The 26,232-nt window shown below is 28.4% G+C and overlaps 5 protein-coding genes and 1 long non-coding RNA gene across 13 annotated transcripts in view; 2 read left to right on the top strand and 4 right to left on the bottom strand.

Annotated features, from left to right (window-relative positions):
• The window catches only part of LOC103580479 (uncharacterized), a 101,374-nt gene extending 92,174 nt beyond the window's left edge, over positions 1–9,200 (top strand). The window contains exon 6 of the mRNA XM_053740449.1: positions 9,112–9,200. The gene's annotated coding sequence lies outside the window, so the exon portion shown is untranslated. The remainder of the gene's footprint in view (positions 1–9,111) is intronic.
• On the bottom strand, positions 67–5,576 carry LOC103571144 (A disintegrin and metalloproteinase with thrombospondin motifs 1). Its single transcript, XM_008549189.3, has 11 exons — positions 5,035–5,576; positions 4,536–4,603; positions 4,370–4,427; positions 4,094–4,290; positions 3,544–3,633; positions 2,759–2,933; positions 2,439–2,650; positions 1,831–1,982; positions 1,562–1,744; positions 1,342–1,479; positions 67–1,248 (listed from the first exon to the last, which is right to left on the bottom strand). Exons 1-11 carry the CDS (start codon positions 5,039–5,041, stop codon positions 963–965), a joined length of 1,566 nt encoding a protein of 521 aa, XP_008547411.3. The 5' UTR covers positions 5,042–5,576; the 3' UTR covers positions 67–962.
• Positions 7,095–11,552, bottom strand: LOC103571140 (venom metalloproteinase 3-like). The gene is made up of 11 exons (XM_008549186.2): positions 10,718–11,552; positions 10,557–10,621; positions 10,437–10,497; positions 10,153–10,367; positions 9,636–9,728; positions 9,383–9,557; positions 9,061–9,284; positions 8,842–8,996; positions 8,440–8,619; positions 8,225–8,368; positions 7,095–8,112 (listed from the first exon to the last, which is right to left on the bottom strand). The coding sequence occupies exons 1-11, from the start codon at positions 10,722–10,724 to the stop codon at positions 7,830–7,832; spliced, it is 1,602 nt and encodes a 533-aa protein (XP_008547408.1). The 5' UTR covers positions 10,725–11,552; the 3' UTR covers positions 7,095–7,829.
• Positions 9,218–20,889, top strand: LOC103571142 (uncharacterized). Of its 7 annotated transcripts, none has more exons than XR_549029.1 (8): positions 9,218–9,300; positions 17,770–18,073; positions 18,174–18,439; positions 18,556–18,657; positions 19,200–19,365; positions 19,521–20,221; positions 20,283–20,386; positions 20,528–20,889. It is a non-coding gene; the product is annotated as an uncharacterized LOC103571142 (long non-coding RNA). The 7 variants fall into 7 exon arrangements; XR_008403962.1 differs by lacking the exon at positions 9,218–9,300 and adding an exon at positions 16,667–16,733 and having other exon boundaries at positions 17,770–18,055; XR_549025.1 differs by lacking the exon at positions 9,218–9,300 and adding an exon at positions 16,667–16,733.
• Positions 11,641–16,483, bottom strand: LOC103571141 (A disintegrin and metalloproteinase with thrombospondin motifs 7). 2 transcript variants are annotated; one of them, XM_008549187.2, is made up of 10 exons: positions 16,395–16,481; positions 15,311–15,378; positions 15,055–15,249; positions 14,873–14,965; positions 14,453–14,570; positions 14,164–14,384; positions 13,098–13,240; positions 12,564–12,731; positions 12,251–12,397; positions 11,641–12,092 (listed from the first exon to the last, which is right to left on the bottom strand). In XM_008549187.2, exons 2-10 carry the CDS (start codon positions 15,359–15,361, stop codon positions 11,798–11,800), a joined length of 1,431 nt encoding a protein of 476 aa, XP_008547409.1. In that variant the 5' UTR covers positions 15,362–15,378; positions 16,395–16,481; the 3' UTR covers positions 11,641–11,797. The 2 variants fall into 2 exon arrangements, with proteins under 2 accessions (XP_008547409.1, XP_008547410.1); XM_008549188.3 differs by lacking the exons at positions 14,164–14,384; positions 14,453–14,570 and having other exon boundaries at positions 16,395–16,483.
• Positions 20,890–21,618: 729 nt separating the features above from the next.
• Positions 21,619–26,159, bottom strand: LOC103571166 (venom metalloproteinase 3). The gene is made up of 11 exons (XM_008549214.2): positions 26,114–26,159; positions 24,996–25,063; positions 24,874–24,934; positions 24,295–24,500; positions 24,117–24,209; positions 23,123–23,297; positions 22,802–23,025; positions 22,547–22,692; positions 22,261–22,443; positions 21,980–22,123; positions 21,619–21,901 (listed from the first exon to the last, which is right to left on the bottom strand). Exons 1-11 carry the CDS (start codon positions 26,157–26,159, stop codon positions 21,619–21,621), a joined length of 1,629 nt encoding a protein of 542 aa, XP_008547436.2.
• Between the last annotated feature and the right edge of the window lie 73 nt (positions 26,160–26,232).

Here is a 26,232-nt window from a genome sequence, read left to right as displayed (position 1 = left end):
TGTTAATCGCATGAATTTTCATTGTCGAGATATACGTGTACGGTATGTTTCACTACATATATAATTAGTTATACAAAAAATTTGAAATAAAAAATTTTTCACCATACCTGCATCTAAAACTTCAATTTTCACTCTGCCCATGTGAAAAAAAGTTTGATTGTATAGTCTATATTAATATTAATCATCCAGAAGTTCAATAATGTGCTGAATAGACTATAGTCCAAGATAGCAAAATGACGTCTTAATGAGTTCTGAATGAGTTCCTATTTATGATTTGGATGTCTCATCAACATCTTAAAGAAGTCTTTAAGAAGTTCTCAAGATGTCGAATGAGCCACCTAGCGAGCTCAATAAGACGTCTTTCAAAAGAGTTCTTTTTTCTGACTTCGTAAATAAGACTTTAGTATGAATTTACCATGACGTCTTTAAGGAGCTCCTAATTTTTACTTCATAAAGAAGTTAAAAAAAGAATACATTTAGACGTCAAAAAACTGACGTCTTATTTATGGAGTTTTCAAAAACTTTTAATTAAGAGTTCTTAAAAATGACATCTTTAAGAAGTCATCATAAGACTTCTTGAAGACTCCTTCAAAAAGACGTCGTAAAGCAGTCATTCCGACTTGAATGTTGTCTGGGGTGATATCACTTATTATATTAACGCATTTATTAGCGAAAGTAATAAATCATCAGTATTTTCAAAATAATTTTTATTAGTGATCAATAAATCTATTTTATCTACAAAAGAAAAATATTTTTATACATGAGTAAAAATATTGGCAGCACAAGCCGAAGGCCAATGAAGCCAACGTTATTTTATATTCTATAATTATGTATGAATTTTTATTAATAAGTTCATAAAAGTGGGTTACAACACAGTCATTAAAAGAGTACTATTCTGGTTTTTTTATTTCTTAAGATTTAAAATTACTTCATGTCTTGTCGTCATAATTTTACATTTATTATTAATAAGATATTTCATTTTCATAAATACATGATCCATGGATACAAATTTTACCAATACCACACTTAGTTCCATCAGCAGCACCAAACTTAAAATATCTTTGAACTATCGAATTTTCATTTTCATTACAAACTAAATCTATACACATTAAGTCATCAAGTTTGTCAGCTGATGAGCTCCCTAACATTTGACACTGTCCATCTGCGTCCAATAATTTTCCAGGTAATAATCTTGGTATCTCTGTACCTCTTTTTGGTTTATTGAACAAACATGTACCTTTTCCCGATCTGAAATCAAATAAGTATACGATGAATTAATAATTGACAACTTGATATATTATTCATGTTGAAAACTGAAGAAATAAATAAAATAAAAATTACCTGAAGAAAATACGGAAATTAGATCGTGAACAGGGTGACCAATTCCACGACGTTGTTTTATAAACCAAGAATGGGCTCATAACATAACCTTGATTATAAGCGCAGTATTTATTGTCATTATCATGATCCGCTCCCAGCCTGAATTTGGTTACAAACTAATTAATACTCAATAGATCAATTTCTTCATAGTAATTTATAAACTCTGATGATATCTACTTACAAATGTCCTATTTCATGAGCAGCTGCCATAATTCCGTCATAAGCACCCAAGTCATTAACAATTGCCGTTTCAAGTACTAATCCAAACTCTTTATCAATCATACAAGCTCCCTGTTTCGTAGCAATACCTTTCATTTTAATTTGATTATCGCTGTCATCGAGATCTTGTGCTTGTAATTCATATCTTTAATATAATCGAATCAAGAAACAGGCCATAATTAATTAGATAAAAACTTATTGTCCTAATCATTAAAAAGAAATTCAACTCACGAAGTCAGTGTAACAGCTATGTCATAGCTATCAAGCGGGATTTTATATTTTTGTTGGAATAACCATGATCTTTTATTCTCTATTGCTTCTCCAACATACAAGTTTCGATGTCCTCGAACATTTGATCTCACAAATGAAAGAGCTTTTGGATCCTGTATGTACATAATTTATCTATCAATTATTGGTAATAAGAAAATTTTTTAATTAAGAATAGAAAAGAAAAAAACCTCTATCATATTAATAAAATGCGATTTAAAAGTTTTAGTTTCAAAAATTGATTTAATAAATTTTTTTATTCGCTTAATTTTATGGTCGTTTTAGAAGCCATTAGTGTAGAAGCGATAAGTAAAAAAAATATGTACCCGGGTATACTTACAGGGAAAAGACAGAGGTCTGTTAAATTTTTAATAAAATTTGTCACCTTTTTTGAATATACTTTTGTAGGTGATAATTTATATAGAAATTTTTACGGAATTTTAAATGAAAATTTTTTTAATTTATTGGTATTCATTAACTAGACATATACATATACGGAGACACAGACTTTTGTGTTTAAAGTTTGCAATTTAAAAATTTATTTATTTATTATAATTATGTATATAAATTACCTCAGCAATAAGAATACCAGCAATATTCAATCTGACTTTAGGTTTGGTTAACCCTCGGAATCTCATATCGACGCCGTTGAAAAATGCTAACAGATATGGAACCAATGCCCAAATGCTGCGATTAAATAATTTGTAGTATGCGTAATCAACTATCACTAATATTTCTGGATATATTATTTTTGGAGGTTCTAATGTTTTTTTTTCTGTCAGCGCTATTAAAGTTAAAAATTGTAATTAATATCATCGCTCAAAATCCAAAATAATTATTAATAAATATGTTACTGATTATTAATTACCAAATTCATTTATTAAATACTTACGTATATGATTACTACTGTTGCTGTCAGTTCTGACTAAATTATAGTTTTCTCTATAAAAAGTAATATTAGCATAAATACTATTAGAAATAGGTCTTGAGTACCTATTAATTTGTTTGGGAACATATTTCATTCGGTGTCCGGTAATATGAGGAGTGGGTCGTTGATAACCATTTGTCTGAAATTTCAAAAAATTTACAATTATTATCTATTCGATATTTTTATTGAAACTAAAATTCATCTGCCAACAATTTTTGGCTGCCGAATTTTAAGTAAATTATTATTTTCATATTTTTCCCTTTTGTGATATTTATTGCAAGCTACCCCACCCTTTTTGATATTAAAATGACTGGAGCTTTTTGTTTCATGATTCAAATTTGAAGTAAAATAAGAAAACAGTAAAACGGACGGAGTGAATATCGGATCGAAATAAAATCTATAATCACTTCTACTTCTTTTTTTTTTTTTTTTTTTTTTTTTTTTTTTTTTTTTTTTTATAGAAAATTAACTCGTTCTGGGTTTTAAAATTGAGCAGCCGTTCAGTCTAGCACGAAAATTACTTCCAAACAAGTTTTTTTTAAATCCAATGACAGTTTGTCTGAAATAATCTAACCCGAAATATTATCATAATCTTCAATATATTTTACACATCGGCACTAGCAAAAGCTTGAATTGCCTATATCTTAATCAATAAATATTGATAGATTAAATTTTTTTTTTTTTTTTTTTTTTTTTTTTTTTTTTTTTTTTTTATATATTAAATAAGAATTTATAAATGATATAACTACCGATTTGTTGCGGTCATTAGCTTTATTAATATCCAACGTAGAAGCATGCGCTATATCATCATACAAATTTGACATTATGTGACGTATTACCTGTAAACAGAAAGTTGAACATAAAAATTTTAATTTTATGATTACAAAATTCATATATAGGAAAAGGGAAAGGATAAACAAAATAATTTTATTAAAAAATAAAATGTAAATTATTAAAACTCTTTTCCATAATAAAAAAAAATCCCCATGAAATTTTTTAAGTAAAAAAAAAATTTATTGATCCAAAATTTATTACGCTTCTCAGTCATATGAATGTGAAATTTATTTCTAATCATGAATTATACTAAAATTATTGAAATTTTAAACATAAACTTTAGATGGCCCTAATTGGTAATTACGTTCGTGCTGCCTCTAGATACAATTTGAAAAAAATTTATCGGGCGCATTTTTTTCATAATTTTAATTTTCAAAAAATTTGCATCTCTCCCTTTCTCTTGACTATTACTTATTTTTATAATTATAATAATTATAGATCGTTATTATACAAAAATGAACTTACATTAGGATGTTCTTCAATGACAGGCCGATGTCTGTTACGAGAACTTCTAACTGAGTAAACTGGCGTATCTAAATTTGCTATAACTCCATGCAGAGGATTGAGCCATGATTTGATATGTTTTCGGAATCCACGTTGTCCATTAACATTTCTTTTTCGTTGCCTCGTTAAATTTTCCGGCGCTAGCTTATAAGTCGGCCCTAATATTAAATTTGAATTTTATTGAATTAATTTGCATTTCAAACATTTTTTTTTTTAATTTTTGTGTAACTACTATACCATAAAAACTAGCCATGCGGGTCGTAGATAATTTTTCCCCAGATATTTTATCGTATCTCTGTCAAAAAAATAAAATAATAATTAATAACAAACTTGATTATGACAATTGATAAGTCTCAATTTTTTATATTGTTTAATATAATGATAATTATTTATCACAAATTACCCCTTCATTTTGGTTTCCTGATACCGCATGAAGCAAAAATAGTCCGACAATAATTTTATAAAAAAATTCTGAAAAAATTTTAAAAATATAATTAATTTTTTTTTTTTTTTCATAACAAAGAAAATTATAATTGTCTATAAATTAATTACTTAAAATTTAATTAGTAGTAAATATGTTTTATTTTTATTGATGAATTCTAATGAATAAATTTTTTTTTTTTGCATCAATTTCAAAATGTCGGTTTTCTTTTTTTTCGCTTGATTTAAATTTCGAAAATATCTCGCCAAAAAAAAACTTTTACTTGAAGAAAAAGAAAAACTGCTCAATATATAATTAATTTATTGCTTTCGTGAATTTTTAAAAATTATCCAGTTTTTTGAAAAACAAAGCCAATATAAAATTTCCAAACAAACGTAAAATTTTGAATTACTTAAGAATAAAATAAAATAAAAAATTAACTGTAAATTAATCACAGTTTTAAAAAAAAATTACCACTTACCTCGCATAGTGACGTTTAAAAAATAAATGAACCGATACCTAAGAGATTAAAAAAGTAAAGTGATGATTATTTTATCACAAACTTCCTTATAAATCAAACGTCAATCGTTTCAGTTAAGAAAAAAAACCACATATTTACACATACTGTTACTAACTTTTAATTATTTTGATTACTGAAATTCATTAAAAAGTCATTAGTTCTATTCACATATTATCGTACATATGAGTTAATATTTATTTTTATAAATTTATCATTATTACTTTTATGTCACTTAAACATTCAAATTTTGTAATTGTTTAGGCTGATAAGTTGCTTTGTTAAGTTTTCATTGATAATTGGGCGTCAATCTGTGAGTACTTCGATTATTTATTTTTTCTACGTAATAATTAGTGTAAATCTATAATTTTTCAATTAATGATCACGCGATCAAGTTAAGTGTCAACTTTTTAAGATAAAATAATAGATAATACAAGTATGTCATATTCTAATGATTTATTTTAAATTCAACATCATCGATATTTTTTTTTAATAGTACAGTTGTTGAAACAGAATCATTTGAATATTTTTTTTATTTAATTACTGACGTATTAACGTAAAAATATTTGAGCAATGAGATAAAAATTATAGATTTAATTGGTCTAGAATTTTGAATTGTTGTTTATTATTTTACGTCATATATTTAACTTTTTTTTTTTATCAAATATGTTCTTTTGAGTTACGTCATTGATCATTTATTTTGGTGATGCAATTTGGGCTTTGAAATCAATTTTTTATTTTTAAAAAATGCCAACTCAAAATTGATTACCAATTTTATATATTGCATGTATTTTTAATTGCTTTTGTTATCGTAAAAAATAGCATTAAAAAAAACTTGAAATTAACTGCTGATTAACACTTTTTGACAATTAGTCATTTTGAAGTTTATAATTTTTTAATCGCGAGCCTTATCAAGCTTTACAGTAATTAAAGTCAGACAATTTTACTGGCGGTAATGAAATCATCAAATTTTCTTGTTATGTAGTGAATATGGCATATGGGAAAATTTATAAATTTTAATTAAATAAATTAATTAATTATTATAATGAAATTGAAAAAAAATGCGCGCATTGATTTTTCAATTATCTCAATTCGCATTTTAAAATTTTTATTCTATTTGCATTCCATTCATTTATTCCAATATTCAAAAAATTTCCAATTGTCAGTTACATTTTCCTATGAAACAAATCCATGGAGACCCATAGGAATCCATATAGAAAAGTATGAATTTATATAAGAACCCACATGGAAAAAGATATATTCAGGAATATATACCGACAAAAACTATATATATTAGTTAATATTCTATAAGAAACCATATGCGAATCTATCAAAAAATGCCATGTGGAAACCCATATACGAATCGAGGCTGGATTCCCATATGGATTTTTTCAATAGGGTCGCACTTATATGAATAAAAAATTTTCCAAATCGAGATTTTTATCTTTGAATAGATTTTCCAAAAATCGTTAGAAAAAAATTTCTACAACTAGTGACAGTATTTTTAAAAAATTTCATTAAATTGAAACAAATTTTTTGATATCGAAATTTTAATTACCTCAGATTATTATTTTTAAAAAATTGAATGTTTATATGTGAATTAAGTGAAGAAATTTTCAAAACAAAACTTTTTTTTAATTAAAATTTTAGGGTACCTTTTTTTGTCCGGCCCTATCATAGTATATACATATATTTATATAAGAATAATAAAATACCCAAAACATCGAAAATCCAGGTGTTCAGATCAATGACAAAAAAACTAGTCTACGTTGACCTTGTAGCCAGCACAGGTGTTCAAATTTGTATTAATTATGCGGTTGTATGTGATTATATGAATTCTACGAAGCGTTTCGATGACGTGTTCGATTATTCAAATTAAATACTAACACCCATTGATGACAAAAGATATTTTTTTTTTTTACACGAAATTTTTTCAAGTTACAACAATTAGTAACAGATCCGTACATTACTGCAAATTATTTATATTATTATAGAATATCAGAAATAGTTGAATAAACAAACTCTTAAACATTCAAAAAATTTTATTAAAATTAAAAAGTTTATTACACTTATAATTGGACGGTATTTTCCAATAATGTCCAAATTAAACTTTTTTTCAAAATTTTGTCTTTACCAAATTTTGGTCTAGAACAATTTTTTTAACCAAAATTTACTTTTCACGGAAAAAAAAACAGTGGAAAAATTACAGTTTTTATTGCAAAAACCGGGCCCTTGTATAAAAAAACTGAATATTACAGTTTACACTGTAATCAAAAGTACATCTTATAATTGTTTTTTTAATTGAACAGAACTTTATTATGAATAAAACGCTATTAATAACTGAAAAAAGTTTTACATGAAACTCTAATAATTGCTAAATAATTACTGCATTTCATAAATAATGTAATTTCTGTATTTTGGACGTGAATGTTCCTGAAGTTCGGAACGTCTTTCGCGCAACAAAAAAAAAAAATGATAAGTAAAAAATCTACTAGATGACGACTTTTGAAATATTCCGCTTATCTGCTGGTATGTCAGCCAAAAATTTTAGACCACCCCGAATTTCCGAAAGTACCCTTAAGCAGTCGAATTACATAAATATTTTTCATTTTCAGTGCGCGAAAAACGTTCCGATCTTCAGGAACATGAAGTAGAGGGACTGCTGATATTTGAGACCGTAATTCTTCGACTATTCTTTATCCTGATTAGAAAAAACCGTCCAATTAATAACATCAATTAAAAACAGTTCAAGTATTTAATCATCCTATTACATTTTCATCAACGCAATCTCCATAGAGACATATTTTTCCTCGAGCACAATTAGTACCATCAGCTGCTGACCAGCCCCAATCTGTATAAGGTCTATTGGTCAGTAGATCAAGACACGTCAATCTCTTACAAATCTGAGGAGTAACCACAGCTACCGTGTTTTTGTTAATTATTGAACACTGTCTATCTGCGTTCAATATTTTACCAGGTAACAATCTCGGTAGTTCTCTGCCTGGGCTCGGTTTATTGTAAAGACACGAGGCATCACTACGGCTGTTAATACACACAATTTAATCAATTCAAATATTTTTACCGCCCAAAAGTGGAGCCCACTTCCAGACCTTAATCAAAAATCTATTATTATAAATTTATAATATATAATTACCGGAAGAAATTAGATAAGTCATTCAAACTGCACGGAGACCAATTGTACGAATTATCTGAATCCAAAATTGGTGCACCAGCCATTATGTTACCCAGTTGTTTTGGGCATTCTCTGTGATCAGTACCATCATGAATAGCTCCTAGCCTGTAATAGTATTATCCAAATTAATTTATTGCTCACAAATATTTACTAGCATAAATATAAATATTGTTTACAAGTGTCCCAATTCATGAGCTGCAGTGTGAATTCCTCCGTAAGCTCCATCATCATGCATAACCGCAGATCTCTGATCTCCATATTCATTATTTTTTTGACAAGCTCCGCTAATCCAAGCACGACCAAAAATATATTCATCATAAGCGCCATTTCTCTCGTTTCTCATGAACAGTTGGTATCTTAATACAGCAAATAAAAGAGAGTTTTTCAAATTAAAATTAATAAAAATTGATACTTATTTTTTTTTTCTTAAGTATTAAATAATGCGTAGGCTAAAGGTACCATATGTGGTCACTGTTATATTTTTGGACATTTTATTTAAATTTTTCAAGTGACCAAAACTGGATCTAAAGTATCCAAAAACGGTACCTCTACTCTATACAAGAGCAAATAAAATTTACTTTGTCATCGTAACAGCAACGTCGTATAAACGCGATGGAATTACTGATGTATGTCTGTGGAGCCATTGGCTGCTCATTTGTAATGAAAAGTGAGCATCAATAGAATCGATTTTATTGATTTTCGATCGTTCCAAATATATAAGAGCGCTCGGATCCTATTTAAAAAAAAATTAGCGTTCAAATTAAACGGAATTTGTAGAAAAAAAATACATTTGATACCTCGGCAAGAAAAATTGCTGCTATATTCAAACGATATCTTGGATTTTGCAGGCCACGATATTTCATATCAACTCCATTCCAAAAGCTCAATAGATATGGCACAGCTTTTTGATAAGAACCACCGAGCTGTTGGTACAGATAATAATCAACAATTACAAGAACTTCGGGATAAACAATAAAAGGAAGTCCTGCAGAGCGTTTTGTTCTCGTTGATTGAGTTAGTGCTGAAAAATAAACAAAGTAAGTCTTACATTTAAATCAACATCATTTACTTAAATTATTTTTATTGTTGATATATAATATGTATATATAAATAACTTACGAGCCATCAGAGTTGTGTTATGATGAGTTTTCGGTATTTCAAAAACAAAATGGTAGGATTTGTCCTCGTACTCAGATTTCATATCATCAACAGATCTTCTGTACCGATTTATTGAGTTTCTCAGACGATCGGGCACGGGGGTAACATACCAATTTTTATCTCCAATAATACCATTCTAAATATAAAAAATAAGAAACTTGTTTACTTCCTACTCAATAAAAAATAGTTATTTATTATTCAGTAATGTAACTACCATTGCTCTGCTTCCATCAGGACGTTGATTAACGGTCATAGTAATTCCGCTCTCTTTATTATGATACAACATAGATTCTATTTCTTCCATCGCCTTTATAAATAAAAATATTTAAATAATTACAGAGGAGAGAAGGTCGGGCAAAACAGACCACTCAAAAATTTGGTAAAAATTTACTTTTTTTTTCAAATTTTTCTTAGTTATAATTTATGACTCACTACTATTTTTTCGTAATTTGGGAACCCAAAAATTTTTTTTATTTTCAAAATTGTTTCTAGTGAATTTTTGTCTAAAATTATTTAATAAATGGCCAAAAAATTACATACGGTGTCTTCATTATTACTAATTGTATCAAAAATTATTTTTTTCACTTGGATTCAAACTAAACAATTTTATGAATTTTTTTAATTATTTTTTTTGGGTGATCTGTGTTACCCAGCAGAAAAAAAAGTTTTCATGCTCACTGGAAATTTGAATGAAAAAGTAAAAAAATTTTCTAGTTAACTTTTATACATACTTTTGGGTATGGAGTTATCACAATACCGCCCCTACTACTTCTTACTCCACAAATTGGAGTATCTGAGCCAGCTAATATTCCATCAGTAGGTGTAATCCATGATTTAACTCTTTGGTCAAAAGCTTTTAATTCAAAAATATGTCCTCCATTGATATCCCGCTTTTCCCGCTTTTTAACAGAAGATGAATGGATCTCTATTACCTCATAAGGCGGTACTAAAATTCAATATACGGAAAATAAATAACTATTCAAACATTAAAAATATCTAAATTATTTTTTTTTACCTTCAGTTCCATCTGTATGAAACGCTTCCATTATTTCTTCAGTCGTCATATGATGATGTATCTGTAATTATTTTATTTATTAAAATAAATAATTAATTTTTTAAAATTTATATTAATTACCTCTTGAGATGGAGCGCTTAAGACAGTACTCAGAAAAATTAATTGACTGATTAATTTTAATAAGGCTAAAAAAAAAATATTTTATAAAATTTTCCAATAAAAAAAATAACAATAATTATAATAAAAGAAAAAATTTATGAAAAAGGTTTAAAATCACTTACTAGCCATAGTAAAAAATAGAATGAACCGCTTGATGGTGTTCAGAAATCGAAAGTGAATCCTCTCGAGAATGAAAAGAAGCTAATCTATTACTCCGCATGTCGGCTTATTATAAATTCTATCGCCTATTCAGAAAATTCGCCGTAAAACACTTGTCTGCACAATTTTAAATAAATCAAAATAAAATATACATATATTTCATTGTCATTTATTTATTGCTGTTTAGATAAATTCAATGTCAAAGGGCCTAGAGACATGTTATGAATTATTGTGTAAATATAAATACTATAATTGTATCAAAAATCAGAAATATACATTTGATTAATTTTGTAGATCTTCTGGAACCTTTGTAACACCTATTAGTTATGTGTTATTTATTTTTCGATCTGTTTAAACAACAGTTGCATTCGGTTTATTCAAATAAATATAAAAAAAATTGTCGTGTGTTAAATTATAAATGTCATAATATTTTGTTCTGTGCTGTACTGAAAATTTATAGAAGCAATAATTATCTGATCGTAGTCAAATTATAAATATTTTTACGATAGGGATCAAACTCCGGAACCCCGAGGGAATTTGGATTGAAAAAAAAACCATATTCACTTCGAAATCACTTCCGAATTTTTCGAGCATGCGGATATCATGAGGTAATTTGGATCAGCAGTTTTATTAGACATTTGTTTAGTGTTAATTCTAAAAAATAAAAATTAATATTTTGAACAATGAATAAGAAATTTATGAGGATAAATGAGGATGGGTGAAGATGGATGAGAATAATAACATGGAATTTTCTATCCATTTCCATGTTTATTTCTCGATTTTTGACGTCGGAAATCATCGCAAATTTAAAATTCGACTCCGCCGCCCATCTTATGACATAAAATCCATTAAAAATAAGTATATTGAAAAATAAATTATCTGTGAGTAATTTTGAAAAACATTTTATTAAGTAATTATTAGGTACGTTTCAAAACATTATCATTAATTTAAATCACTCCATTTTATGAAATAGTAATAATTTACTATTTTTCAATTTCGTCATTATTGTCGTACATCTTGCGTTGAAAATTTAAAGTACTCGATTAATGTATGAGATTTTCTTGCACACAATTTCCAAGGAGACACATTTTACCTTGGCCACAACTGGACCCATCAGCAGGCCCTACTGGCCATTCAGTTTGCTCATAACTCCCATTACTATTTTCCTCTGTCCGACAAAAGTATTTTCTGCAATCATCTTCGTTAATGACAGAAAAAGTGTTCGCTACTCTGGCATCACACTGTTTATCTAAGCCGGCTATTTTTCCAGGTAATAATCTTGGAACTGCGGCACCTTCCTTATGAATTTCGTTATATAAACAGATAAGATTACCCTCACTGTAACATTATAAATTAATTATTAAACTTGGTGTTCTATTGCCTAATTTATAAATAAATCAGTAATTATCACTATGAGTACACTAAAAAAATTCACTTCCGATTTTTACAGTGAACTATTTTTTATGGAACTAAATAATAATAAAAAATTTAATTACATAAAAGATTGAGTTAAATCTTCCAAGCTGCACCGTGACCATTCATAGTATTTAGATCCAACGTTTCTGGTGGTAGGTCCCATAATATTACCATCTTTTGTTTGACATCCCTGGTTACCTTCGCCATCATGATTTACAATACCAAACCTGAAGTTTAACATGGGTAAAAAATTTTTTTTTAATTCAAATTTTTAACTAAGCGAATAATAATACGTGAAAATTTTAGCCAATTCAAGAGTGGCTGAATGCAAAAATGACTGATTGAACATGAAATACTTTAGATATATTTATTACGATGCAGTATTATACGTACGAATGTCCTAGTTCATGAGCCATACTACGAATACCGTAAAAATCACCAATTTCTGTAACAAATGTTGTCTTGGCAACGAATTTTGATCCGTGTAAAATTTTACATGCCCCTGCTGAATTTGATATACCTCCAAGTATTGTTTCATTCCTTCGTGAGATCAAGTAATTGCTTCAATATGAACAAAAAAACATTATTATATTCAATTACTTAGTCGACTATTTACATAAAATTATTTTGGTAAAAAAATATTATCGATTCAAAGTTGAAAATTAAATTAACTAATTAATTAATGTAAAAAGAGGGCTTAGAGAGGTCCTCTGTCGCACCAGTTTCCTGTACTGATGTACAGGTTGCTTCGAGATAAAATGGTGAGACGCAACCTCGCCTCAATATTCAAAAAAGGGCCCTCGCCATTCGTTAACATTTGGTTTCGAACAAGCTATTATCCACTTGTTCAGCCCCCGATTAATTTTCTACTCTTCGAGCCGTTCATATCCTTGATTTTATAAAATAACATAATTTTGATAAACTTACGATGTCATTAAAACAGCTACATCGTAACTATCAAGTGGAAAAGCATTTTTGTTACGGTACAACCATTTGCCAATTGTGGACGGTAGTTCATTAGCATCTATTTTATTTGGTGCGTACTCTAATTTTGTAAAACCATCTGGGTCCTGTTAAAAAACAATATTTTATGAATCAAGAAACGAAAAATATTTGCCAAATTTATGTCTATTGCACAACTCATGATGCGAAGCATCAGAGAGTGCTTTACGATCGAAAAATTTTTTTCGCCTCACTTTGGCAACTATTTGAATTATTATACTTTTGTTGATTTACGGAATTAAGATAAGTTGCATACCATTTTGAAGATAATTTAATGGAGATTAATTCCATACTTTTCAAAAATTTATTTAGTTCAATAAAAACCGAAAAAACATCAAAATAGTTTAAAAAAATTTCCTGTCGGTCAAGTATGAAACTCGTAGACACGATAACTTGCGAAAAAATCCAGTAATTGAAACAGTTTTTTTTTTTTTTAAATTCTTTGAAAAAATTGTAGATCCCCTATTGAAAATGGCTAAGTAATTCAGTGTCGTTTAATTACAATTAATAAAAGAATAAAAAGGCTGTATAACTATACATATATATATATATATCTATGTAAAATTAACATGGATGGTGATATATCTATACATTATAAGTACATTTATTCCACCAGGGGCGCTTGCACATTACCGTCCTAGTACAGCTGTTTTTTTTTTTTTTGTGTTATTGCTAATTGGTAAGCCTGAATTTTTTCAATTTAATTCTTTTTTTTTGTTTTTATTGATATATATATATATATATATATATATATATATATATATATATATATATATGTTTTTTTGTTATTAATCGAGATATTTTAAGAAAATTCTTTTATAATTATAAAAAATTACTAATACAATTAAAAAAAAAAAAAAAAAGAAACAAATTTTAAATTTATTCGTGTTTCCCGCCATTTTTTTGTTATTATTTCATCATTTTATAATAAATGAGCATTATGAGTCGTGCACTTTTTGATTTTCCAAATTTTTTTAAAAAATATTATTACCTCAATTATGAGAATTGCTTCAATATTGAATCTGAATTTTGGACTCTCGAGATTCCGAAACAATAAGTCTACACCATTCCAAAATGCTAGAATATGGGTTACAACATCACGCACATTACTGCCCAATTTTTTGAATAGCGCATTGTCAACAATTACGAGAATCTCAGGATATACAATACTGGGATATGGTACAAAAGGTTTTGGTGTTGTCTGAATCGTTACTGCCAAGTTTAATCATTGATAATTATTATTTATTATAATTTATTGTTAAATCATATTAACAACTTACTATATATCTTTGATTTCGAATTATTTTTCATAATTATATCGTAAACTTTCTGGTTTATATCGTCCGAAATTTTTTGTCGGGCAGACCTTTCAGGAACTTTATTTTCAACTACAGTGTTCTAAATAATTAAAAGTTAAGTATTTGAATCAAATTGTATGGTATCGAAAATCCTACAAAATAATATGGTTATTTATTTGCACAAGGAAAAGGACAGAAAGAACGTTAAGAAAATTATTGTCAGCAAGCATTAATTTGTTGGAAAAACTCAAGTACATTTTTAGCTAAATAAATAATGAGAAAATTTTTTTTTACATTTAAATCGAAAATCAATAAAGAGTTTCAAAAGTATATGGATTTTACTCTATTTTGCTGAGATTTTTTTTTCAAATTATTTATATATTTATATATTTATATTATTACCTGTTCTTGATGAACTTTGGGAGGTTTAGTACTTGGCGTAGTAATTGCATCAGATTTGTTTTCACGCAAGTATGCAATAACATTTTTCATGACCTAAATTAAATAAATTAAAAATTGATATTGATATATAAATCATTGATCATCAACCCAATTTATTTATTAATTGTTTACCAATTACTTACGTCTTTATGCTCAATAAATTCATATCCAGTATCATTCACAGAAACTTTTGGCTTTTTTACCAAACCGTAAACAGGAGTATTTTCCGTTGCTAAAATTCCCTCATAAGGAGTAAGCCATGACTTAATGTCATCGCCAAAAAGTGTTGCTTGCGTAACATGTCTTGCATTATTAACTTCTGCTTCAGATAAATGAACCTTCAAAATTTTATGTTTTAATAATATATACAACTTTTTTTAAAATTTAATTATTAATTACCCCTTGTGACAGAATTCCAAGAACTGCACAGAGAAAGATTACTCTGGTCATAATTTCTAATAATGATCCTAAAATTAAATTTTATATATATTTGAACAAATGAAAATACTTTTATTTTGCAATATTCCTAAATAAAAATTTTCTAATTGTTGGGATTTGATAAGCCGGTTGTCAAAATGGCGGTTTGATATTTTAAATATTTTTTGAAAGTTCAAATAAAATTTAAATTTAAGTAGCTCTAGTGCCATCTGGTAATCAAAGATCAAATCATGACTGTGACGGGTAAATTGTATGTTATATTCAGAAGCGGTTCTATTTTTAAAATAACGTCTAAAGGTGCACATAAATACTAAAAACTTTTTAAACAACTTGGCCGATTTGAATCGCCTGTATATTAATTAATTGACTTCATTCACAATCGAAACTCATCCACTCTTAAAATCAATCGGTCAAACAGATTCTGCGTAATTCAAGAATTCGCGATCTACTTGACCGGCTAATAAAGTCACGTTTATTGCTGGCAAATGCGTCGAAATCAGAAAATCTTTTTAGCAGATATTGTGAACAAAGAATTTCAAAAATAACTCGATCGATTTTTGTTTTTGCATTATCCCTAATCTACCCATAGAATAGTTTGTTCAATCGCTTCAAAATTGATCTCAATTGGCGTAATATATTAAGAAATCAATTTTTTTTTTATTTAATAAATATTTTGAAAATTTTTTTATCTAAATGATCTCTTAATCAAACCGTATTCATATCCTAATAAATCCGCGAGTATAATTTTCTAAATTGCCAAATTTAGTGCAGAGCAGCTTTGATAGAAAAATTTGAAAATTCGATTGTTTTTGAGCAAATTATTAAACTTTATAATTTTAACAAAAAAAAATGGTTGTGAGCTCTAACATAGAGAAAAATTTGAGATTCTACAACGGAATCAAAATTTCCTAAGATATTTGAACTCCAAAAAAGCAAAATATTTTGGAGCTGTTCCGTTAGAAAAAAAAAAACAGAATTTATATCAAATTTATACAAACTATACAATTCACACAATAAAAAATAAAAAATAAGGTGATGAACTTACAATATATTGTAGAACAGTGTCTCAAGATCGAACTTTTATGTATTACTGTTAGTTTAGCTAAATTCATGACATTTTATATTTGCTGTTATCAGGGTAATGACGCTTTTAGGTGTTTGTGATGACTCACAACGAAACTCCTCAGGCTTTTTAATGTGAAATCCATGAATCTGTAATCTTCCTGTAATCAGACACCCACACTAAGCTAGAAAACTACGTTAGACTTTTTTTTTTGTTACTATCTGCTGCTGCTAAGTAGTCTAATTTGAAAATAATTACAACTGTATGTCACTAAGCCATCGAAGTAGATGATAGAAATTATAATAATTTTAAATTTACAATGTAATTTTTTAAATTTATAATAGGTTTTTTCTCATGAAAATAGTGCAGAAAAAAATTCCATTACGTCAATGATACTTTATTGCTTTTTTCGATAAGTTAAAATAGAGTAATCATCAGTAGTTTTTTTTAAATTATTGTACAAAATTTTAATTTACTTTTCAAGAACGATAAGTCATGAAAATTGAATAAACATATGTACTCCATATATGAATAGTATTCAAAAGTGTTGTAGGAAATATCTGTTTGTACACGGAGAAAAAATTATAGTAACTGTTCCTAGTACGTTTATGAAATATCATCCCATACCGTTATGGTAATGATTACTTGGGATTATGGGATATAGACCCATACTTTCTGGGAAAGTTTCCATAAATATGGTAACAATTCCTATCATTATGGTAACAGTTCCCATATCGCATGTGAAAGAATCATGGTAATAATTACCATACTCATAGGAATAGTTCCCATAAGCAAATAGGAACCAATTCTATAACCACATTGTAACGGTTCTAAGCGTATATGGTAATGGTTACCATAATATTATGGTAACCATTCCCATAATATTATGGTAACCATTCCCATAATATTATGGTAACTATTTCCATAATATTATGGTAACGATTACCATAATATTATAGTAACCATTACCATAGGTACATAGTAACGATTACCATGATTTCATAGGAACTATTCCCATACCATATGGGAATTATACTCATAATTATAGGAATGATTACCATAATATATATGGGTGCCGTTCCTATAATCAACATTTCAAAAAAACCAGTTACCATGCAGTATGGGAACCATTCCCATAATATATTGTAACTGTTACCATAATTTTCTCACCGTGTACTGAATAAGGCCTCAAATTCGTATAAATTTGCATTATATGTAACTAAATTCCATTATTTGTCTTTTTTATTTTCTCTTTTCCTAAAAACATGTCGTTTTCTCCTTCTTAGCCGTCTTTATCATAATATTCAAATGCAAGACAAATGCGCTCACTGACTAAAGTTAATCAATTTTTTTGCAGTTTAGTGCATCGTTCTTCAGAAAAAACTAATTCAGGCATACGTTGATCTACATTAAGTCTACGGTGATCTGATTTTTCCAAAAATAAGATCTACAAGATCTAGGAGGGATTCATTGCCAGGGATTTTTTTAAGAGGTCTATGAAAATTTTTGGAAATTGATGGAAATCATCAAAGATTTTCAGTGACCTCTGTAGCCCTGATATCAAAAATTGATGTTCGTAACATCAATCTGCACAGGCATGCATTAATTGAAATAGATCACCATGTTTCAAATGAAAAAAAAATGTAATTTCATATTATAATGTTAGTATATTTCAACATTATTGCCAATATACTCAAATTGTCTGTAACTATAAAGACATGAAAACATGCTTGTTGAATAACAACTTACATTTAATTGCAGATTATAAAAAATGTTTTTTTCCTCATAATAATTGAGAACTATTAAACGAAAATATATAATATATGCATAATTTTTATCACCACAAATAATTGTTTTAATTATCCGAAACTACGTTGTTTTATCAAATAATTGCCGCATTCTGAAAATAAAGGTCGTCATATGTAAGACACATCAGACTATTTGACAGTAAACGTCAACGTAAAAAATAGCATTTTAGTAATCACAGAATATTATTTTAATTCACAAGTCTTCTTGTGTAAATATAGGTAAGTACATAGAAATAAATTTACTGTAACAGTTACAATACATTACGAGAATGATTACCATATAGCATGGTTACATTAACTAAGCAAAAAATAATGTGATTCATTTTGATTTTTAGTTTAATTATCAATCTATCAAGAAAATGAAGATTTTGTTCATAATTGTAATAACTGCATTTTGTGCTTTCGATTCAGATGCGTGTGGAAATAGAGGTGGTCAGGTAAGTGACAAAAATATTATTTTTTCTATAAATTTATATTATATTGTACATATTCCAATCAATAACTTATCGTAAGAGTAAATTGGTCTACTCAGTAGAGAACTGCTGCCATATGAGTATTTTCGGCATCTCGAGCCGAAGGCAAGTGGTGCCATCATTCATAGATTGGCAAAAAATTATTAATCCGAATTAATAATTTTCTTTATTAAAATGACAATTTATTGATCATAATTTTTATAAAAATAAAAAAAATGTAAAATACATTAGACCATAGTTGAAAAAAGTCTGACGGAACCCAGTTTTTTTTTTTTAGGCGAGAGTAAGGCATACAATAGTTAATGACATCAATTGTTGCACTGAAATAGTGACTAGAAATTTGTCACTTATAGAATGTCACCTTATTTTTATTTAAGATTTGGCGCTAACAGTCTGAATTCAAAATTTGTTTATTAGTGTAACATGTTTAGTAAACCTTGTTACTATTGCATTAAATTACTATAAACTTATGGCACTAGAAATTCTATTTAAAATCTTTGTTTTAGTGTCTAGCGATTACTCAACCATGTTGCGATCCTTACTATTGCAATGGTAAATTTCTACGATGGGGAGTTTGCATCGGAGGTGAAGCAACAACGAAAAGTCCATACGCAGATGCTAACTCTCTCGCGGACTTTTACAAGATCATGAAACAAAGAGGAGTTGCCGCACGTAAATAATTGTGTTTATTAATATTCCAATTACAAAATTTATTAATTTTTTGATAAATCGACATTGAAAATTATTCTTTGTATTTATAATTAATAAAAATTGTCTTAAATACTGAGAAAAAAAATTACAAACTTGCAATTTATTGCACGACTTAGATGTGAAGCAGTATGATGGGTTCTTTTAACACTCACTCGATTCCAGTTGATTCATGCCCCTATCAAAAAAGTCCATGTGGGATTACATAGGAACCCATATAGAAAAGTATGAATTTATGTAAGAATCCATAGGAATTAATGTGTACAATTTTTATATAAATCCCAATACTCCGACTTATATAAGAATCTATGTAGAAAACCATGGGAATCTGGATGTGGATTTCTTTGTGGGAAATTTATACAGAAATTAGAGTTTCTATGTAAGTAATTTCTACAGAACCCGAGGTATCAGGATTTTAATGTCTATTTACTGTTGATACGAGTATATGAATCTATGCTGGATTCCTACAGAAAACCATATGGGTCCATCCGAAAACGCCATCTGGGAACCCATAGTTCCATTTTAAATCTAGGCTGGATTAATAAAAATTTTCTTTAATATTTTTTTTTTTTAAACAACTACGAACTATTATACAAAAAACACAATAAGTGAATCATCTTTATCACTAAAAATAATCGCTTAAATTATTGAAGCATAAAAAATAAGTTTATCGAATGCTTACCACGTTCTGATAATGAAAGCCGTTATTACTTAACATACATTGGATTGTTTCAAGATAAACGCAAGCGTAAAAAACAGCCTTTTAATAATTACATAATATTATTTTTTAAAATTTAAAAATCTACTTGCGTAAATTTAGGTAAGTACACGGATAAAAATTTACACTAGTGAATAATGTAATTAAATTTTTTTTTTTTTAGTTAAGCTATCAGCCCATCAAGTAAAATGAAGATTTTTTTTAATAATCCTGATAATTACATTGTTTGCTTCCAAATTAGATGCGTGTCAACGTGAGGGTAATGTGGTAAGTGATAACATTTTTTAATATTTAATGATATCATTTGTTGCATTAAAATAGTGAATAGAAATTGATCAGTTATGAAATGTAGCATTATTTTAATTTAAGACTCCGCACTAACAATCCCAATTGTTAATTTTTTATTAGTGTAACAAGATTTGGAAACCTTGTTGTGATGGTTACTATTGCAATAAATAACCGAGAGACGGACTATGTTTCTCAAATACACCAAAGCCAACTCCACAGGTGAAGACCGACAGCCTACTGGACCTTTATGACATACTGAATAAAAAAGGGATAACCAAGAATTAACTTATTTATGCGCAAATTCTATCATATATTATTTAATTGTATTTACTGATATTCCAATAGCATATTTTATTTGTTTTCTGATAAATCGACATTAAATTATGCGCGGTTTCCTTAAAATTACACATTAAAATATAATGTTATAAACAATTGTTGTTTGTATTTATAATTAATAAAAAATAGCACGTATTGAAAATAAATTTAAAATTGACAATTTATTTATAACTATAATTTATTCGAATGCCGGGGACCTGTACAGGGGATGGCGAAAATTTTTACATCAAGGACATCATAACTACTACCACAAAATTAAGTAGATGAAATTAATTTTATTTTTATTCAAATTTAAACATAACAATAATTGAACCATAAATTTAAATCGCTTATCACAAAACTCTTTTATACTTACGTAGTAATTAACAGTATTTTAGATAACTAGTGCCATCGATCATTACACTCGACGTCACTAATTGTCTACGATATTTCATATAATAATGCTCAGAATTAAAACGCCGTTAAATTTCTGAAGTTTCGCAATTATTCAGATAAGGCTTATTTATAAAAACCAATTTTATCTATTTTGTTAAATTTAATTATTAAATTATAACAAAAAATTACTCAATTGATTTTTTACCGTTTATAGAAATGAACCCTCTACATCATGGTAACCGATCCCATAACTTATTGTGGTAACCATTACCATAGTATCATGATAATTATAACCATTAAAAATACCATTCAGAATGTTGTAATAGAGAGGAAAGGAATAATCGTGAAGGGGTGAAGTGGTAGAGGGGGTGCATTATTATGCTTAAAAAAATTTGAAACACTACATCCGACCAATGATCAGTGTGTAATAAAAAAGTTTATGAAGCTGATGTCAGGCATTGAATGGCATTTATTTTGAGCATGGATTACATAAAATAAAATTACATGATTATTTTTTCATCCATACAATGACCATGAATACAAATCAAACCGTCGCCACAAGGAGTACCATCTGCAGCAGCCGATCCCAATTGAGTATACATCCTGTCATTTCCCTCTAGAAAACAATTCAGTTGATGACAAATACTAGGTTCAATAATGGCGGCTTTAGTTTTTCTGTACATATAGCATTGATCGTTAGCGTCCATCAGTTTACCAGGCAGTAACCTTGGTACCGCTTCACCATTTTTGGGTCTGTTAGTAAGACATTCTGATTGGTTTTCTCTGCAACAAACAAATATAAAAATATAGACGTGTTAAGATATTAAACATTTGCTTTAATTAAAAAAAGAAAATGATTACTTCAAAAATTTATTCATGTCACGTCTACTGCATGGTGACCATTCATGTGATTTTGTTGAATTAGCAACTGAACTACCAGCCATAATATGACCCTCGTTATGCTTACATTCTGCATGGTCAGTCCCATCGTGAGAAGCTCCAAGTCTACCAATATATTTTTAATAATCAGTAATATATTAATTATAATACTTACATTCGATTTCAACATGATTCGCACATCCACAGTATATATGTTTATATTTATATTATAAACCATAATGACAAATATGTAAAATACGTACGAGTGACCCAATTCATGAGCCGCAGTTTGAATACCAGTATAACCGCCGTCGTCATGAACAACCGCAGTTTTAGTCATGTTTCTTTGATGATAATTAACTCCACAAGTTCCTGATACCCATGCAATACCAAGTATTCCATCGTGATAAGTATGAGTCGTCTTATCTTTAACCCATAGAGTATGCCTTTGGAATAATAAAACATCAAATGTTAAGTATCATAAATAACTAATTAATTAAGTAAGTGAATACATATATTCAACCCAAGTAAAACTTCAAAAAATCTTACGATGTCATTGTAACAGCTGTGTCGTAGCTATCAATTGGAAATACCTCTTGGTTTTGGTACAGCCAATATCCGCTTAATGTCAATGTTGTCTCGACATCTATGTTTGGATATTGTAAATGTCTAATGTACTCCAAAGCTTTTGGATCCTAAATGAGAGAGAAATTATATAAGAAAATTTGAAAGTAATCTAGAAGTTTCTTTTTCATTTTTATGAGAGAAAATAAAAAAAAGACTGAACACTAAATTTTTTCATACTTTAGCTAAAAGAATTGCTGCGATATTTAATCTGTACTTTGGACGGCCGAGGGTTCGATACATTATATCAACGCCATTCCAAAAACTTAAAAGATATGGAACAGCATCCCAGATATTGCTCCCGAGTCTAGAATACAAAGTGTAGTCGACAAGAAGTAGAATCTCAGGATAGAGTATCTGAGAATTTTGTGCAGAACGTTTTGGTCTTATTGATTGGGTCAGCGCTAATCAGTAAAATAAAGTAAAAGTGAATTAGTCATAAATTCTATCGATAGTTTATTTATTGATACTGATTAATGTTAAAATATATTTTGTACTTACGAGTCATGAGAGTTTTATTGTCAGCCGTTTTTGGCATTTCGTAAACAATATGGTAAGATTTGTCCTCATGTTCGGATTCAAAATCATTGACAGATCTCCCGTAACGACGTAAGTAATTTCTTAGATGATCCGGCAAAGGTTTGATGTATAAATTATTTTGTCCAAGTATACCGTTCTTAATAAAAATAAGAGATACAAAAAATCAATTTTCAGTAATTTAGTGCGTTTATAAAATATCAACCCATAACATTATGGTAATAATTACTAGGAATTATTAAATTAATGTAAATTTCTTCCCGTGTAAGGAATAAAATATTTAATGTGATCTACATAGAGAAAAAAATATCGTCAGATACGCCGTATAGTCAATTCAGCTGTACAGAGTATCCTCACAGTGGATCGTTAAAATGACGATCCGCATCCTTATTTTAGGCATTTTATGTATCTGACATGACTATTGCGCAAACTCTGTATTTAGGCATACGGCAACCGAGAACGATGAAACGTATAGCCAATTTAGCTATACGGATCCTTACGCTGACGATCAACGAAACTACATATCGTTACAAAGGCTATTCGTCGTATTGTTAAAGTAAATAAACGAATACTTATCCTAACCTAAATACGTATCTTTATTTTAACCTACACTGTCAAAAATTTCCTAAAAATTTTACTATGGGTGCATTGTAACCCCGGACCATAAGAAAACTGGTACAAAATTTACAAGTGTCCCATAGTAAACGGTATGCGCAGACGACACGATTGGGACCTATGCGCATATGTTTACTATGGTTTTGTAGTTTTCTTATGGTCCGGGGTTACAATGCACCCATAGTAAAATTTAATGGGAATTTTCCACAATGTACTATAGATTATTAAATTAATATGAGAGTATTCTTAAATTAGGTATACGAATCGTTATTCTGACGATACGTCATTTGAGGATACATTGGATAGTCATTCTGGCGATATTTTTCTCTTTGTGTATAATTACCATTGCTCGACTACCATCAGGACGTTCATTAACAGAGACAGTGATTGCTTGAGCTTTATTTTCATACAAATATTTAATCATATCCTTCATTCCCTGTTAATAATAAAAAAATTAGCATAGTTAATAATAAAACAATAGGTTTTTTTTAGTAAATAAAGAGTGTAAATGGTTTTATTACGTCAGTATATACGGAAAATTGAGGCCCATTTGGAGATGAATTGACGGTATAGATCGGTGTATTTTCAGTTGCTAGCTTTCCGTCGATTGGTGTAAGCCATGCTTTAACACGCTGACCGTAAGCTTGCATTTCCATTATATGTCCGGCATTAATGTCTCGCTTTTGCACCCGAGATGAGTGAACTGTTACAACTTCATATGGCGGTACTATAATTTTTTAACAATCATATTTTAAATTACTATCATATAACTCTTTTTTCATATAATCTTAATAACGCATTTTAATTTAAAAAGTTGTCATTGAATTTTGATAAAAAAAAAAAAAAATCAAAATGTGATATTTAAAATATTTTAAAAAATTTTTAACACCCAGAAATTTTAAAAAATTTTTATTTTTCCCATAATTTTATATTTTCATATTTTCAATCAGAGAACGAAATAGGCAGAGAGCAAAAACTTTAAGGGTTTAAATATTTTATCAGTTTCAAAATGTAAAAAAATAATCACTGAGAGCTAATTAAAAATTTCCATACTCTTATTCCATTAAAAAAAAAAAAAAAGTTTTGAATTTCATTTTTACCAAAAGTTCCTGCTGTATGAAAAATTTTCAGTCTCTCCTCTGGTGTCATACGATGATGGATCTGTAATTATTTTTATTAATAAAAATTCATCAGCTAATTTAATTAACTAATTATTAATTACCTCCTGAGATGGTGCGCCAAAGGCATAACCGAGAAAAATAAAGCCCGCAATGATTTTTAAAGAAAATCCTACAAAAATATTTTAATTACGAAAATTTAGAAAATTTATTATATTTTTAATTTGTTAATTCATTTGTCACATTATTTTTACAAGCAAGTAAAATTTTGCTTTTGTTTTCAAAGCGAAAAAAAAATACTTACCGGACATTTTAAATAATTAAAAAACCGAATAAGTTTTCTAAGAGAACTCGAAGTGAAGACACTTGAGTTTGAAAAAATCTAACATATTTATATGCAAGCTGGCCCATTATAAATCCCATTAAATGCAAGTTTCTGTCAAAACACCTGTTTCCACAACTTTAAATCAATCTGAGTGAAAAACACATATTTAATATCACGCTATATATTTATCATATATATTTATTTTCACTATCCGAGGTCTCACTATCAATGACAAAATTCAATACAATGCCGCTATCAAAATTACCGAAGTTTGCTGTGGATAAATAAAAAAAATTCGACAAAATCTATTATTATTCAAATTTTATTTATTTTGTTTGATTATCAATTTCTTTAAGGTCAAATAGTGCGTAGAGAAGGACAGGCAAAATGTAGCCTTGATAATTTTTAATAAATTTAAATTATAAGGAGCGACATTGACCCGCGGAATTTTTTTTTTTTTTTTCAATTTGATACAGAAACAACTTGAACATCATGGGGCGATTCGGGCCACCCATTATTATTTTCAAAAATTTTTAAATCTGAAATCAGTCTTCGAATTCGAGATCAATAGAGTTTATGTTTCAAAACAAAATTTTTTAATACTAAATTTTGAAATTATTCTTCTGAAAAAAAGTAAATTTAATTTTTTGACCGGGTCTGTACTGCCTGACACTTTTAATTCTTTTAATATGACAGGGTCATATTGACACTGAATACTAATATGAAAATTAAAAAGAAGTAAGAAAAAATATGAAAACTTCTTGCATTTTTCAAACTCAGAGCTCGAAAACGTTCTTATTTGTAAATTTAAACTCAAAAATTGGTTCGACCGGAAAAAAGTTCATTTCACAGAAAAAAGGTATTTTTTGTCCGAAGATATCTTCGAAACGAATTAACCGACTTGCAATTTCTTAGCGGTAAATGATAAAGCTTCTTCAGACATAGGTTTGATTAAATTTTGAAACAAATCAGTCGCGCGAATTTCAAGTTACGCAACAAAAACCTCAACGAAATTC

The sequence above is a fragment of the Microplitis demolitor genome, chromosome 7 (genome assembly GCF_026212275.2).
Source record: "Microplitis demolitor isolate Queensland-Clemson2020A chromosome 7, iyMicDemo2.1a, whole genome shotgun sequence".
Lineage (NCBI taxonomy): Eukaryota > Metazoa > Arthropoda > Insecta > Hymenoptera > Braconidae > Microplitis > Microplitis demolitor.
This window is presented reverse-complemented; position numbering and strand designations above follow the sequence as displayed.